The sequence below is a fragment of the Phragmites australis genome, chromosome 19 (genome assembly GCF_958298935.1).
Source record: "Phragmites australis chromosome 19, lpPhrAust1.1, whole genome shotgun sequence".
NCBI lineage: Eukaryota > Viridiplantae > Streptophyta > Magnoliopsida > Poales > Poaceae > Phragmites > Phragmites australis.
Window position 1 is genome coordinate 2,067,160 of NC_084939.1, and position 12,452 is coordinate 2,079,611.

Here is a 12,452-nt window from a genome sequence, read left to right on the forward strand (position 1 = left end):
CCTCCGTCGCGTCGTGTCCCGCGCCGCGCCGCGCGAGGACGGTGCTGGCGGCTAGCGCTGCCGCCTGCCGCTATTCGGCGTGTCAGGATTGCTGCGCAGGCGCGCCGAGGCAGAGGAAGCGACAAAGCGAGTCGGCGGCGACAGGTGGAGGAGATCCCAGAGCACAGCAGAGCAGGCATCCATCGATCCCGTCAGGCGCCAACTCCAACGCCTCCACTTCCTCCTCTGTCTTCCTCTGTACTTGTACACGCGCGAACGACAATTCAGAGAAAGGGAGAGAGAGTGTGTGTTACTGAACAGCGAGAGAAAAAGGAGGAGGAGGTAGCGGGCAGCCATCATCACCCCAGAAAGGTAAACGACGAGCAGGTCACGTACGTGCACGAATCTCTCTCCCTCTCTATCTACTCCGCTTTACGCTTCTCTGATTCCCCCTCCCTTTCTCGTCGCCATGATAAACCAATGATTCCGTCAGAATCGAATTAGATCACTCGCCACACGCTCCTCCCTTGCAGAGCCGCTTCCAGAGGTTCGTGCTCTCTCTCTCTCTCTCTCTCTCTCTCTCTCTCTCCGACCAGTCGCCGGGCCAGAGCCGATCAAATCTTCGGTTGGATCTCCTCCTCTTCGCTGCATTCCTCTATGCTTCACTCCTTGACGCGAACACAGGTAATCAGCGGCTCGTGACCGTGATACGGTTTCTTTTCTTTTTCTCCAGGCGGCGAACGGCGGACGCGGAGACCGTGCGTTCTCCGAGGCGGCCAAGTCAACGCCGGCGGCGGCCGCGGGCGGTGATCGGTTGGTCGATCCCGTGCGGATCCGAGGGCCGGCGCGCTAGGCAATCCGACCAGCTCGTCGCCGTCGATGGGGTCGTTCAAGGGCCACGTGCTGCCGGGCACTCTCTTCCTGGCGGTGGGATTGTGGCGTGTGTGGGCGTCCGTGGCGCGGTTCGCCGCCGACCCGTCAAACTTCCGCGTCCGCGCGTGGAACCCCGTCACGGCGGGGCCGGCGCCGCTGCGGCTGCTGGAGCTGTACGTGGTGGCCGGCGGCGCGTTCGCGGACATGTGCGTGGAGGTGCTCTACTCCACGCACCTCCGCATCTTCGCCGGCGGCGAGGTCAACCCGGCGCACCTCAACGACCTAGAGCACGGCGGCATGCTCCTCATGTTCTTCCTCTTCGGCGCGCTCGCCCTCCTCTCCCAGAAAACCAGGTCAGCCACCGCCATCGACGACGACCCACTCTCCTCCCTCGCTTGCTCATCTTCTAGACCCCTTCACGGATCACAACCAACACGATCCACATGATCAAGATCCCATTTTTTCGCTAAAAAAACTCCGCCTTTTCCTCATTTGAACCTAAGGAATAACAAAATTTAAAACTTTTTATTTAGAACAAGATTAGGATTTTGATTGCGGATGAACACGATCAGCTAACTGCCACGGGCGTCGTACATGCGAATTGAAAGGAAAAGGCGACACGGTTGGTTGGATTAGTTGGGTGGTGCAGGATTCTTCCTTGCGGCAGATGGTTTTTGACTATTGGGGCGTCCGCATCTGGATTCTTGAACGGTCACAGGGGCCTGCAAGGATTGGCTGGTCCAGGCTAAGCCATGTGGTCTAGCTCACCAAAGATGGTCCAGCTTGGCTCGTACTTACAACAGTAGTTTCATAGTACTTATTTTTTAAAAGATTTTTCAGAGTACCTTTTTGAATGCACATAATCCCAGTCCAGGTAGCCAATAGGCAACCTAACTTTGCGAAAGCGATAATATTTATGAATTGTTAGTACTAACTAGTAGTTAGTTGTTGACTGTGTAACAGTCAATAGATTTTTAACAGTGTTCACCGCTCTTAGCCTCTCAGTGCAGAATCTGAATTGGGATGAATGAACTTTTAACAGTGAATAGATCTTTTTAGCACTTTTTTTTAGATTTTTGTTTTAGATCTTGCAGACTTGAGCTGGACAAAAAGAGAACACATGGCGATGGTTTTTTCTTTTAGTCTCTACTAGAGCCTGTTTGATAAAGCTCTCTCTGATATAATTTTTATGAGTAAAATAATTACTTAGGAAAAGTAATTATACGAGTGAAAGTGATTTTCTAAGTAAATTACATGGAGTAAGTGATTTAGTGAGAAAAGTGAATCACAGGTAGCTGATTTTTCCGTTCTTAATATCTAGTTCATTTAAAAGAATCTCTCTCACGAGAGTGATAGTTGAATTCCGCATCATCTCTTTTCATACTCTCATCCATCTAATAAAATCACTTAAAATTTGAATAATTTATCCACTTTTGTTATACACTCTCGTTCTCTAGCCTTTATGCCACGTCACCGGCTATGGATATGTGACATATTTTACTAATAAAAATAAAAAAGAAATTATAAAAAAAATAGTAGATAATCTTCTTCTTTTTCAGATCACTTCTAAAATCACACTGCGACATTGTTCCCGATATACTCGTTCAGCGACACTTCCATAGCGCATCTATATGTTCATACCTTAAATTTATGTTTAATATTATCACACCTAATATTTATATTTTAGTTGTAACGTATGTTACTTAGCTAGTGCCTTTAAAGTGGGAGATGGTCACTACTGTTAGGTGCAATAGCAAATGCAGCCTGACTCTGTTTTGCATTTGGTTGCTGTGGGCCCAGTTTGATCTTAGTGCATGCAATCCTTTTCCCCTGCAATCGTATTGTCTGCTTGACATTTTCCCCTGCAATCATATTGTCAGTGGAATCCCTGCTTAGCTTTTTTCTTTTCCTGTGATCATATTGCCATTTTGGTTTATCTTGTGATCTTGTCCCTGACTCCCTGCAACCATTGTTAACAAAAGTCACTGATGCTACTCACTGTAAAGTACGACACAACAATCATGAGTTCATGACCCCATTACCCTGTGGAGGAGAAAGTAACAATGAACCCTTCAACAGTTTTCAGGGCAAGGAACTTTTTGTTTTTGGCAAATCCAGTGCAAAGAACTTGAGCAGTCGGAACGTAGGAATTTCGCAGGGAACAACGCAAAATACATAGAATTTGTGTGGAATTCATACCCGTCCAAAGGCGAACTAAGTCATAAGTGTGACAGTGATTTATTTCTATACATAATCCGTTGTTATAGGTCATTTTTTTCTTTAGTTACCGCTCAGTTGATCATCATCTGAGACAGAGTATGCTCAATAAGCTCTCCGCGATGGCGATCGCCGCAGGTGCCTGCCGTTGACGGACGGTGCGCTGTGCCTGGTGGCGGCGACGGCGTTCACGGCGGAGTTCCTGCTCTTCTACTTCCACTCCACCACCCACATGGGGCTGGAGGGCTACTACCACTACCTCCTCGTCGTCCTCATCGGCCTCTGCATCGCTGCCACCGTCCTCGGCGCGCTCCTGCCGGCCAGCTTCCCCGCCGACCTCGGCGCCGGCGTCCTCATCGCCCTGCAGGGCCTCTGGTTCTACCAGACCGCGCTCACGCTGTACGGGCCCATGCTCCCCACGGGCTGTGCCCGCGACGCCGACGGCCACATCGAGTGCCGCAACCGTGGCGCAGAGGAGCGCGCCGAGCAGCTCGCCAACTTCCAGCTGTTCGGGCACGTGTTCCTCGCGTTCGTGTACGTGCTCGGATGCTACGCCGTCGCCGCGGCCAGGTACGGGCACCCGGACCTGACGACGACGCACGCCACGCACGTCGCCGCGACGGAGCTCCGGGGCGCCGGCGGTGACGAGGGCGCGATCTAGTGGCTGCCTCTGCTGTTCTTCCTCCTCTTCTTGAATCTGGTATAGGAGTACATGGTCAGAAGATGCTGGGATGTTCAAGAGTTCAGGCTTCAGCTCAGCATAAGCATTGGGAGTGTACATTTTTGGGATTAATTACAACAAATTCACAAAGGATTTGATCAGTTACTTGTGCTGTAACAGTTGATGATTTTTGTATGCTTATTACATGAGGGATAGAATAAGAGGGAGAGTTCTTGTTGAGTGCTGTGCAAAAGTGCTCTTTCAGCTCAGCTATTTGTGTTGTACATGACAAGACGTTGGTTTCCACTTTGTTGACAAAAGAGTTCGATTGATTAGTTTCCACTTTGTTCTAGTATTGTACCGTCTGTCATATGAATGTTCAGAGTTTTGGCTCTGTTTCGCAAAAGCAAAGCACATAGGTGTAGGGAGTAGAATGTCCTCTGCCTCACCGGGAGGCAACGTAATTAGGGACGGGTCAAGATTAACCTAGACGCTCGAATTCTGGTTGGTCAGCCCCTTCTCTACTTGAGGCATAATTAACCACGCAAAGCGCAGCCCAGTGCGAGACCAGGGCTTGATCCCAGGCCAATGTTGCGTAACTCACTAATGTAGTACCTAAAATATTATCTAAAAGTGCAGTTTTATGATAGCATAACCAAAGTTAGCGTAGTTCTTTAATGTTTAAAGAAATCTGTTCTTCATTGGTCTAAGGCATCCAATTTGCTAATGTGGCGTCGCCATTGGAGGTGGAATGGAATACTTCAGATTTTTCCGGTTACATGCAATACTTCAGATGTTCAAAGTTCCGATTTCCTATCTGAATTATCGAGTTCGGTCAAAGCCGATGAACACAAATTCAAAATGACGATGTATATGAGTTCTAGTTCTAATCTGGTCGTGACCTGAGTACCAAGTAATTTGGCCATTTTCCACCGGATAAACACACGAATGTGATACAAATGCACATGTAAAATAGACGATTTAAAAACACAAGAATTTTATAGGATCAGGTGTTTTGATATGGGTAGGAAAAACACATGAACTTTTGGAAGATTATTAAGAGCAAAAATATATATTCTACTTAATTAACCACGATGTTCCCTCGTATCACCTTCGTCTATCTCTCTCGTCTATTACTATCACTTTCGAGTCTTCGTCCTGTTCCAAGTCAGCGGCGGCGGCCAGCGAGCAGCGAGTTGAGCTGCGGCAGCAGCTTCGAATCAAGCGAGCGGCGGCGCGATTCGCAACCACCGGTGACCGGTGAGTCCTAGCTCGCGTGCTCTCGTTCTTCTTGGCCGTCCCAAGAGCTACTGCTCACTGCACACACACACACACACACAGCAACTCTACTCCTTGCGCTCGCCCAGGGACACAGATCCATGGAGGTCGTGATGGGGGCACTGTCGAGGCTCATCCTCAAGCTTGGCGATCTGCTCGTCGGCGAGTACAAGCTGCAAAAGGGGGTGAAGGGGGAGATCATGTTCCTCCAACCTGAGCTCGAGAGCATGCAGGGCGCCCTCGAGGATATCTCGGGAGTTCCCTCGGACCAGCTTGACAGTCAGGACAAGATCTGGGCCAGCGATGTGCGAGAGCTGTCCTACGACATGGAGGACAGTATCGACATGTTCATGGTGCGCTGCAACGGCGGCGAGCCGGCCGCCGGGCCGCATGGCATGAGGGTGTTCATGGAGAGGAGCCTCGATTTGCTGACAAGGTTCAAGATTCGCCGTCAGATTGCTACTGACATCAGAGACATCAAGAGGCGTGTCATAGAGGTGCGCGAGCGGCGTGAGAGGTACAAGATCGACGGTGTTGTAGCTAAGCATGCTGTTGTTGATCCTCGTTTATTGGCTCATTACACGAAGGTGGCAGAGCTCGTTGGCATCGACGACACAAGAGATGAGCTAATCAAGATTTTGATCGAAGGGAACCAAGTGTCCAAGCAGCAAGGCAAGATAATTTCCATAGTTGGATTTGGGGGGCTGGGAAAGACAACTCTTGCTAATGCAGTGTATGAAAAGCTTAGAGGACAATTCGATTGCTGGGCTTTTGTTTCAGTGTCTCAAACTCCTGACATGAGAAAATTATTCAAGGGCATGCTCTATGAACTTGGCAAGAGCATCAATGAAGAAACATTGGATGAGAGGCAGCTCATCGATGAAATTAGAAAATTCCTTCAGACGAAGAGGTACGAAGGAATCACAGAACACTAGCCATCAATTAATGTATATGAATGTTATTTTCCAAAGTTAATTTACACCATATGTTTCACAATATTATACGGTAACGGTCACGCACAAAGATTAAGTTGGCACTAAGTCCAGAAAAAAGAGTGCAGGCACCCTAACTAGCTTAATTTGCTTATTATGATATGGCTTTTGTGTTATATGTGCAGGTACTGCATTGTTATTGATGACATATGGGATATCTCAGTTTGGAAAATGATTAGATGTGCTTTGCCTGATGATATCGGTGGATTCATAATTATCACAACTACCCGTATTTTAAAGGTAGCTGAACAAGTTGGTGGTGCTTACAAGCTGAAACCCCTTTGTCTTGACAACTCCAGAAAATTATTGTACAGAAGAATATTTGTCAATGAAGAAAAATACAAATGTCTCGATGAGCACCTGACAGAAGTATCTGATAAAATATTAAAGAAATGTGCCGGTGTACCATTAGCTATCATTACGATAGCTAGTTTGTTGGCTATTAAAGGAGGAAATAAAATGGAGTGGTATGAGGTGTACAACTCTATTGGTACTGGACTGGAGAATGGTCTAGATGTAGAGAATATGAGAAAGATTTTGTCATATAGCTATTATGATCTGCCACCCCATCTACGGACTTGTTTACTATATTTAAGTGTGTTTCCAGAAGATTATGAAATTAAAAAAGATCGTTTGATATGGATGTGGATAGCTGAAGGTTTTGTACAATGTGAAAAACAAGGGAAGAGCCTATTTGAACTTGGAGAGAGTTACTTCAACGAGCTCATAAACAGAAGCATGATCCAGCCTCTGTATGACATGCATGATTCTATGATAGAATCTTGCCGTGTACATGATATGGTTCTTGATCTTATCCGTTCCTTGTCAAGCGAAGAAAATTTTGCTACCATATTGAACAATGTGCACAAGACATCTCTGTCAAAAAAGGCTCGGAGGTTATCCGTTCAGAACAACATGGTAGATAATGCTACGCCTTGGGCTAGTATGAGCACACAGCAAGTGAGGTCAGTTGTTGCCTTTTCATCTGCTTTTAATCAAATGCCGGCCCTTGCGAGCTTCAGAGTTTTGCGTGTACTGGATTTGAAGAGTTATGATCTTCCACGAGGTTGCGATCTTAAGTATCTTGGAAATTTATTTCACTTGAGGTACTTGGGACTAGGAAGGACACGTAGTGCTCAGCTCCCTGAAGAAATAGGAAACCTGCGATTTCTACAAATATTGGACGTAGTGGGCAGTAATATTTCTAGCTTGCCATCGACTGTTGTTCAGCTACGAGATTTGATGTGCCTGCGCATTGATGAGAATACAAGGGTGCCAAACGGGATTGGGAGCCTAACGTCCCTCGAAGAGCTCTCAACGTTATACATCTGCGATTCCACGGACATTACAGAAGAGCTATGCCATGCAACGGAGCTGAGGGTGCTGGATATTTTCTGCCGAACTGAATGGAGTGATATCTTGGAGAAATCTCTGGTGGCGTGCCTATGCAAGCTGCCAAGAATCCTGAGTCTCTCTATCCGGGTCCAATCTGGTGCATGGAACTTTGATGCTTTGGTCGCCCATCGACATCTCCGTAGATTGGAACTACATGACTGCTGGTTCTCTAGGCTGCCGGATTGGATGAGTCCCTTGCTTCTGGACCTCTCCTTCCTATGGATCTCCGTGAGGGAGCTGCAGCAGGAGGACCTCGACATCCTCGGGAGGTTGCCAGCTCTCCGCTATCTATATCTGAAGGTGGACCATGAGAGTCTCAAAATCCCCAGGAGATTCGTCGTTGCTGCTTGTTCGTTCCCATGCCTGGCAGGATGCAGGTTGTTGGGATTTGTAGGAGCCGTGGTGTTCCAGCAAGGAGCTATGACGAGGCTCACAGGCCTTGCCTTCACGTTCCATGCACGCGAGGTGAGAGAAATCGCCAACAGCGACGGTAGTTTCGACTTGGGCCTGGGGAACCTGCTGTCGCTCCAGGATGTCGCCGTTTACTTCCGATCTGGAGGTGCCAACGAGAGGGAAGTGGAGGAAGCGAAGGCTGCACTGAGCCATGCGATTGAGATTCATCCCAATCATCCCAACGTTGACATATGGGGCTGAAGGTGCGCTAGCCCCAGCCCAGTTCTTTTCTTTTCTTCTTTTTTTCTCCTTTCATGTAACCTTAGTTTCCTCTGTTTCTTTCTCTCAGAATCAGATTGATGATGGACTGGACAACAGATTTCTAGCCTAGCGCTGATGGATCAGGATCCGCTGACTTCACTTCTTTTGAAGTCATGGCGTGACTTCACTCTAAGAGTCGTCCAATCTATAATCGACGCCTAAGATTGAATCTCAGCTTCACTGGAATTCAATGTTTTCTAGTTAGTTATGCAACATTTTCCGGTTTCGGAACTAGTTCAATGTTTTCCAGTTAGTTATGCAACATTTTCCGATTAGTTATACAACATTTTTCGGTTTGGAGTAAAGTCACGGTGACTTTAAATGGGTGAAGTTAGAGTATACTGATCCAGCCGATCGCCATGTTTGCAAAGATTAAAATGCTCGCTGATTGTGTTCATGTTTTATTTACTCATTTCACCAAGGACATGTTGCATGTCAGGAAATATGGTGCAGATAGAAAGACAGCTTTTTTATCGTTATTGTACGGAATGATATGTTTGCGAGTTTAGAATCTGATACAAGAAATGAAATCTCACTTGTAACTCCACCAATTGGTAACTCCTCTTCAGGTAGTGGCTATGATTATGTAATTTTTGTAGCAAGTGTACCTAATCGTGTATTAGATTTTGGGGATTACAAGTGTGACAACACATGAATACCCTCTATTTTTGGTGATTATCAAATAGAAAACTTTTTGTTCAGAATCGCTGTTATCAGCTCCTGCAACTAGTTAGTTAAAATTGCAACCGGAGTTTGTTAAATCTGTGATAGTAGTGAAGATTACAACCTCGAACTGGAATTTTTTTAAATCTGTGATTATCATAAGATCACAACGAGACTTGCTAGGAATCTAAGGTTTGCATTTCTAGCTAAAATGCAAATAATATGGAAAGAACAAAATCAGCTGTTCTCCATGTAGTTTTAAGATTCTGGTAATACCAATACTGAAAGTATGCCGCCTCTGAACATATATCAGGCTTTCCCTGTCTGCTACGCCCAGCTTTTCTCTGTATTAAATCACTCAAGAACTTGGCTAATTTCATTGCCAAGGTATTTGAACAAAACTACAAATATGATTAATAGTTCCCTTGCACATGCTCTTGTATAAACCACTGGAGTTACACAACCCCATGGTTACTGTTGGAAGGGATTGATGTTTTTCCTTTTAAATAGCCGCGTGAACTTCTGTTCTGTGTAGGTTGAAGTAAATGCATATAATCAGTTGCTGTGAAAACAAAGTTGCTGTGAAAACAAAGGCAATCACCATGTCATGCTGAATCCTTATTCCTTAAAATGCTTGACTTGTAGACTATATTTGCATGCTTAAGGAGTATTATGATCCTTATGCTTACCTTGGTGTCTTCCTTGTTAGGTTTAGTCCCACATCGGATATTAATGATGGGCGAAAATAATTTAAAAGGTGGAGGGTCTCTCACCCATTAGTCTGGTCTTTTAGATGGAGGGTGGCCCAAGACTTTGGTCGTGGCTCTGGTTGGGCCTATGCATATAGTAGGCTCAATGTAACTTGGGCGGATGGGCGTTGGCTTGTGAGTATGACGAGCTGGGTTGAACCGTTGCGTGCTATGATAAATGGTATGGGAGCTTTAGATCTTAAACCCAGAACGTGTCCTAGGGCTCATGGTTACGGGCAATGTCACCCGGTGTGTGATGAGAGAGATTATTGGGTTTAGTCCCGCATCGCATCCTGATGATGAGCATGATTTTAAAGGTGGAGGGTTCCTCACCTATCAATCTAGTCTTTTGGGTTGGGGTGGCCCCAGATTTTGATCATGGCTCCGGTTGGGTCTGTGTGTATAGCAGGCGTAATGTGACTTGGGAAAGGCGGAGGGATCCTCACTCATCAGTCTAGTCTTTTGGGTTAGGGTGGCTCCGAACTTTGATTGTGGCTCCGGTTGGGCTTGTGCGTATAGCAGATGTAATGTGACTTGGGAAAGGCGGAGGGTTTCTCACTCATCAGTCTAGTCTTTAGGGTGGCTCCGGATTTTAATTGTGACTCCGGTTGGACCTATGCGTATAGCAGGTGTAATGTGACCTGGGAAAGGTGGAGGATTCCTCACTTATCAATCTAGTCTTTTGGGTTGGGTGGCTCTAATTGGACTTGTGCGCGTAGCAGGCGTATAGTAGGCTTAACGTGACTTGGGTGGAGGGGCGCCAGCTCATGGGTATAGCAAGCTAGGCCAGACCACTGCTCTAACATTCCTGCTAGCCTGTTAAAGCTAACCTTTTGTCAATACTAATGCACTGCAGGGATCTTGCCGTTGGGTTATGATACCACAATGTGTTGGCCTGGCGAACCTGCAACTTTGAGGTCTGCAAAGAACCAGACAGAAGGGTATTCCTTCAGCAAGCTTTGATGCGACGATGCCGCCCACCATGCTCACCAAGATCAGGAGGAATAACAGATTTGGGCCTTGACAGGAGCCAAGGACTTCGTGAACCTCATTGCAATAACATAACTGAACATCGGTGTGCACTGTTATGGCAATGTCTTTGGATAGAGGTGCACAAGATATGTAAATGTTTGTAGGGTGTGTTCCTGCATTGCATTTGCTGAACCATACAACCTAGCCTGCAGCGATTTTATTACCTCACAGTCTCAGAAAATAAGAATCCCTTGTTTAATTCCTACATTGCATTTGCTGTACCATACAACCTAACCTGAATGGCTTGTAATAGGACGATCGGTCTGCTAGTGGTTTTGGCTGACAGTTTCTGATGGTACTGTGATGCGTTATGCTTTTTGAAGGATTTGAACTTGCAACAAGTGCTCCTAATTTTAGAAGCTGCGTCTAGTGCAGTTGGCTAGAGCGCGTTGTTGCGCTCGCGCCACCCACATTCGAGGCATGCTCGACGTCGATTCTCACTAATTTCACAGTCGGAACTTATCTTACTATATTTCCTAAAAAACAAGTGTGCCTAGTTTCGGTGTTGACTACACGGTAAAGTTTCTCTTAGGAGTTAGCTGCACTCAGTACCTTCTATTTTGCTCGCAATTTAGTTTTTTGTTGCAAAAAGATTTGATTGTAATTTGCTATCCTTGATGATGGAGCCCGGGATTTGCCTGTTATGGAGGGGGGGGGGGGAACCTGTACCGTTTGTTCATATGAATCTTCAAAGACTTGCCTCTCTGACAGAGAAGCACAAGAGGTTATTTTTCGTGATTTGCAGCTTGTGACCTTGATCATCTTGTGTGTCAGTTCGTGATTAGAGCGCTAGAGCTGGATGGTAATTTTTTGGAGCAAAAATTATAGGAAAGGGCAACGAAATTTAGGGAAAACGTTGACTGCTACGTACAAAAAATAACACGACGCCTGAGAGATTCGAACTCTCGCGGGGAAACCCCATGTACTTAGCAGGCACACGCCTTAACCACTCGGCCAAAGCGTCGATTTATGTCCAGATGTGTGATATAATTTAATTAAACAACCAAAAGAACATGCTGCCTCTCCGAAACCTGCTGGATTTACATGTTACGAAAAACATAATGTGCATAATAAAAGTCTGTTTGGCAGAGTTCTTGTAATAGTTGTTAGAGTTGAATTAGTAAGAGTTTCACTAAATAATAGTTTGTATTTTTCAGCTTTCAGGTGATTTCGTGGAAATGATTTCTTAAAATAAACTAGATATTGAGAATTGAAAATACCAGTTTCCACTAATTTAATTCTCTGATAAAATTACCTTTTTTATAGAATTTACCCTGAAGAATCACTTTTAACCACATACATCACTACCTAAATTTTACTCATAAAAGAGCCCACTCGATTTTTCCTTTAAATTAGTCAAAAGTTTTTTTGAGGGATTAAATCAGACAAATTGACTGAACGAGTAGGCGAGCGGTGCAAATGTGCGCCCTCATGCCCTCAATCTAAAATAAAGGCATTTTGAGGTGTCAGAAATAAGGAGTAGTGTGATCTCCAGCCCCTAATTTCAAAGTGGTAGCACGTCAATCCAACAATGAAAAAGTATCGACAAAAGGAAAAGGAGAGTACATTTCACAAAACTATACCGGCTTTGTCAATACAAACACAAACCAATTTTTTTATGAAACCATTTTACAGAACCAACCTTAATGTTTCACAAAACAACACCACTAAGAACCTGTTTCAAACCACACTTTTATTTGCATAAAATTTGATAACACCATATTTCTGTTTGCGTGATCTTCCACAAACCACACTTTCGAGCGCTAATGTCATTTCACCTTTTGTGATGTTGACAAGCGGCTCGCTTCTCGAATATGAATGCTTCAAAGTGTAGTTTTTGCAAAACACTATGCAAATAGAAGTGTGGTTCTCTGAACTATTGTTTAAATGCGAAGTTTA

General features: G+C 45.5%; 2 protein-coding genes and 1 non-coding gene across 6 annotated transcripts; 2 read left to right on the forward strand and 1 right to left on the reverse strand.

Annotated features, from left to right (window-relative positions):
• The first annotated feature begins 231 nt into the window (after positions 1-231).
• LOC133899989 (uncharacterized) lies at positions 232-4,072 on the forward strand. 3 transcript variants are annotated; one of them, XM_062341051.1, is made up of 4 exons: positions 240-351; positions 473-526; positions 713-1,205; positions 3,208-4,072. In XM_062341051.1, exons 3-4 carry the CDS (start codon positions 859-861, stop codon positions 3,728-3,730), a joined length of 870 nt encoding a protein of 289 aa, XP_062197035.1. In that variant the 5' UTR covers positions 240-351; positions 473-526; positions 713-858; the 3' UTR covers positions 3,731-4,072. The 3 variants fall into 3 exon arrangements, with proteins under 3 accessions (XP_062197034.1, XP_062197036.1, XP_062197035.1); XM_062341050.1 differs by having other exon boundaries at positions 232-526; XM_062341052.1 differs by lacking the exon at positions 473-526 and having other exon boundaries at positions 233-351.
• Positions 4,073-4,823: 751 nt separating this feature from the next.
• On the forward strand, positions 4,824-10,851 carry LOC133899987 (disease resistance protein RGA5-like). Of its 2 annotated transcripts, none has more exons than XM_062341048.1 (4): positions 4,824-4,990; positions 5,072-5,918; positions 6,126-8,051; positions 8,138-10,851. In XM_062341048.1, exons 1-3 carry the CDS (start codon positions 4,825-4,827, stop codon positions 8,047-8,049), a joined length of 2,937 nt encoding a protein of 978 aa, XP_062197032.1. In that variant the 5' UTR covers position 4,824; the 3' UTR covers positions 8,050-8,051; positions 8,138-10,851. The 2 variants fall into 2 exon arrangements, with proteins under 2 accessions (XP_062197032.1, XP_062197033.1); XM_062341049.1 differs by having other exon boundaries at positions 4,856-4,990; positions 5,098-5,918.
• Positions 10,852-11,435: 584 nt separating this feature from the next.
• On the reverse strand, positions 11,436-11,517 carry TRNAS-GCU (transfer RNA serine (anticodon GCU)). Its single transcript has one exon. It is a non-coding gene; the product is annotated as a tRNA-Ser (tRNA).
• Positions 11,518-12,452: the final 935 nt, after the last annotated feature.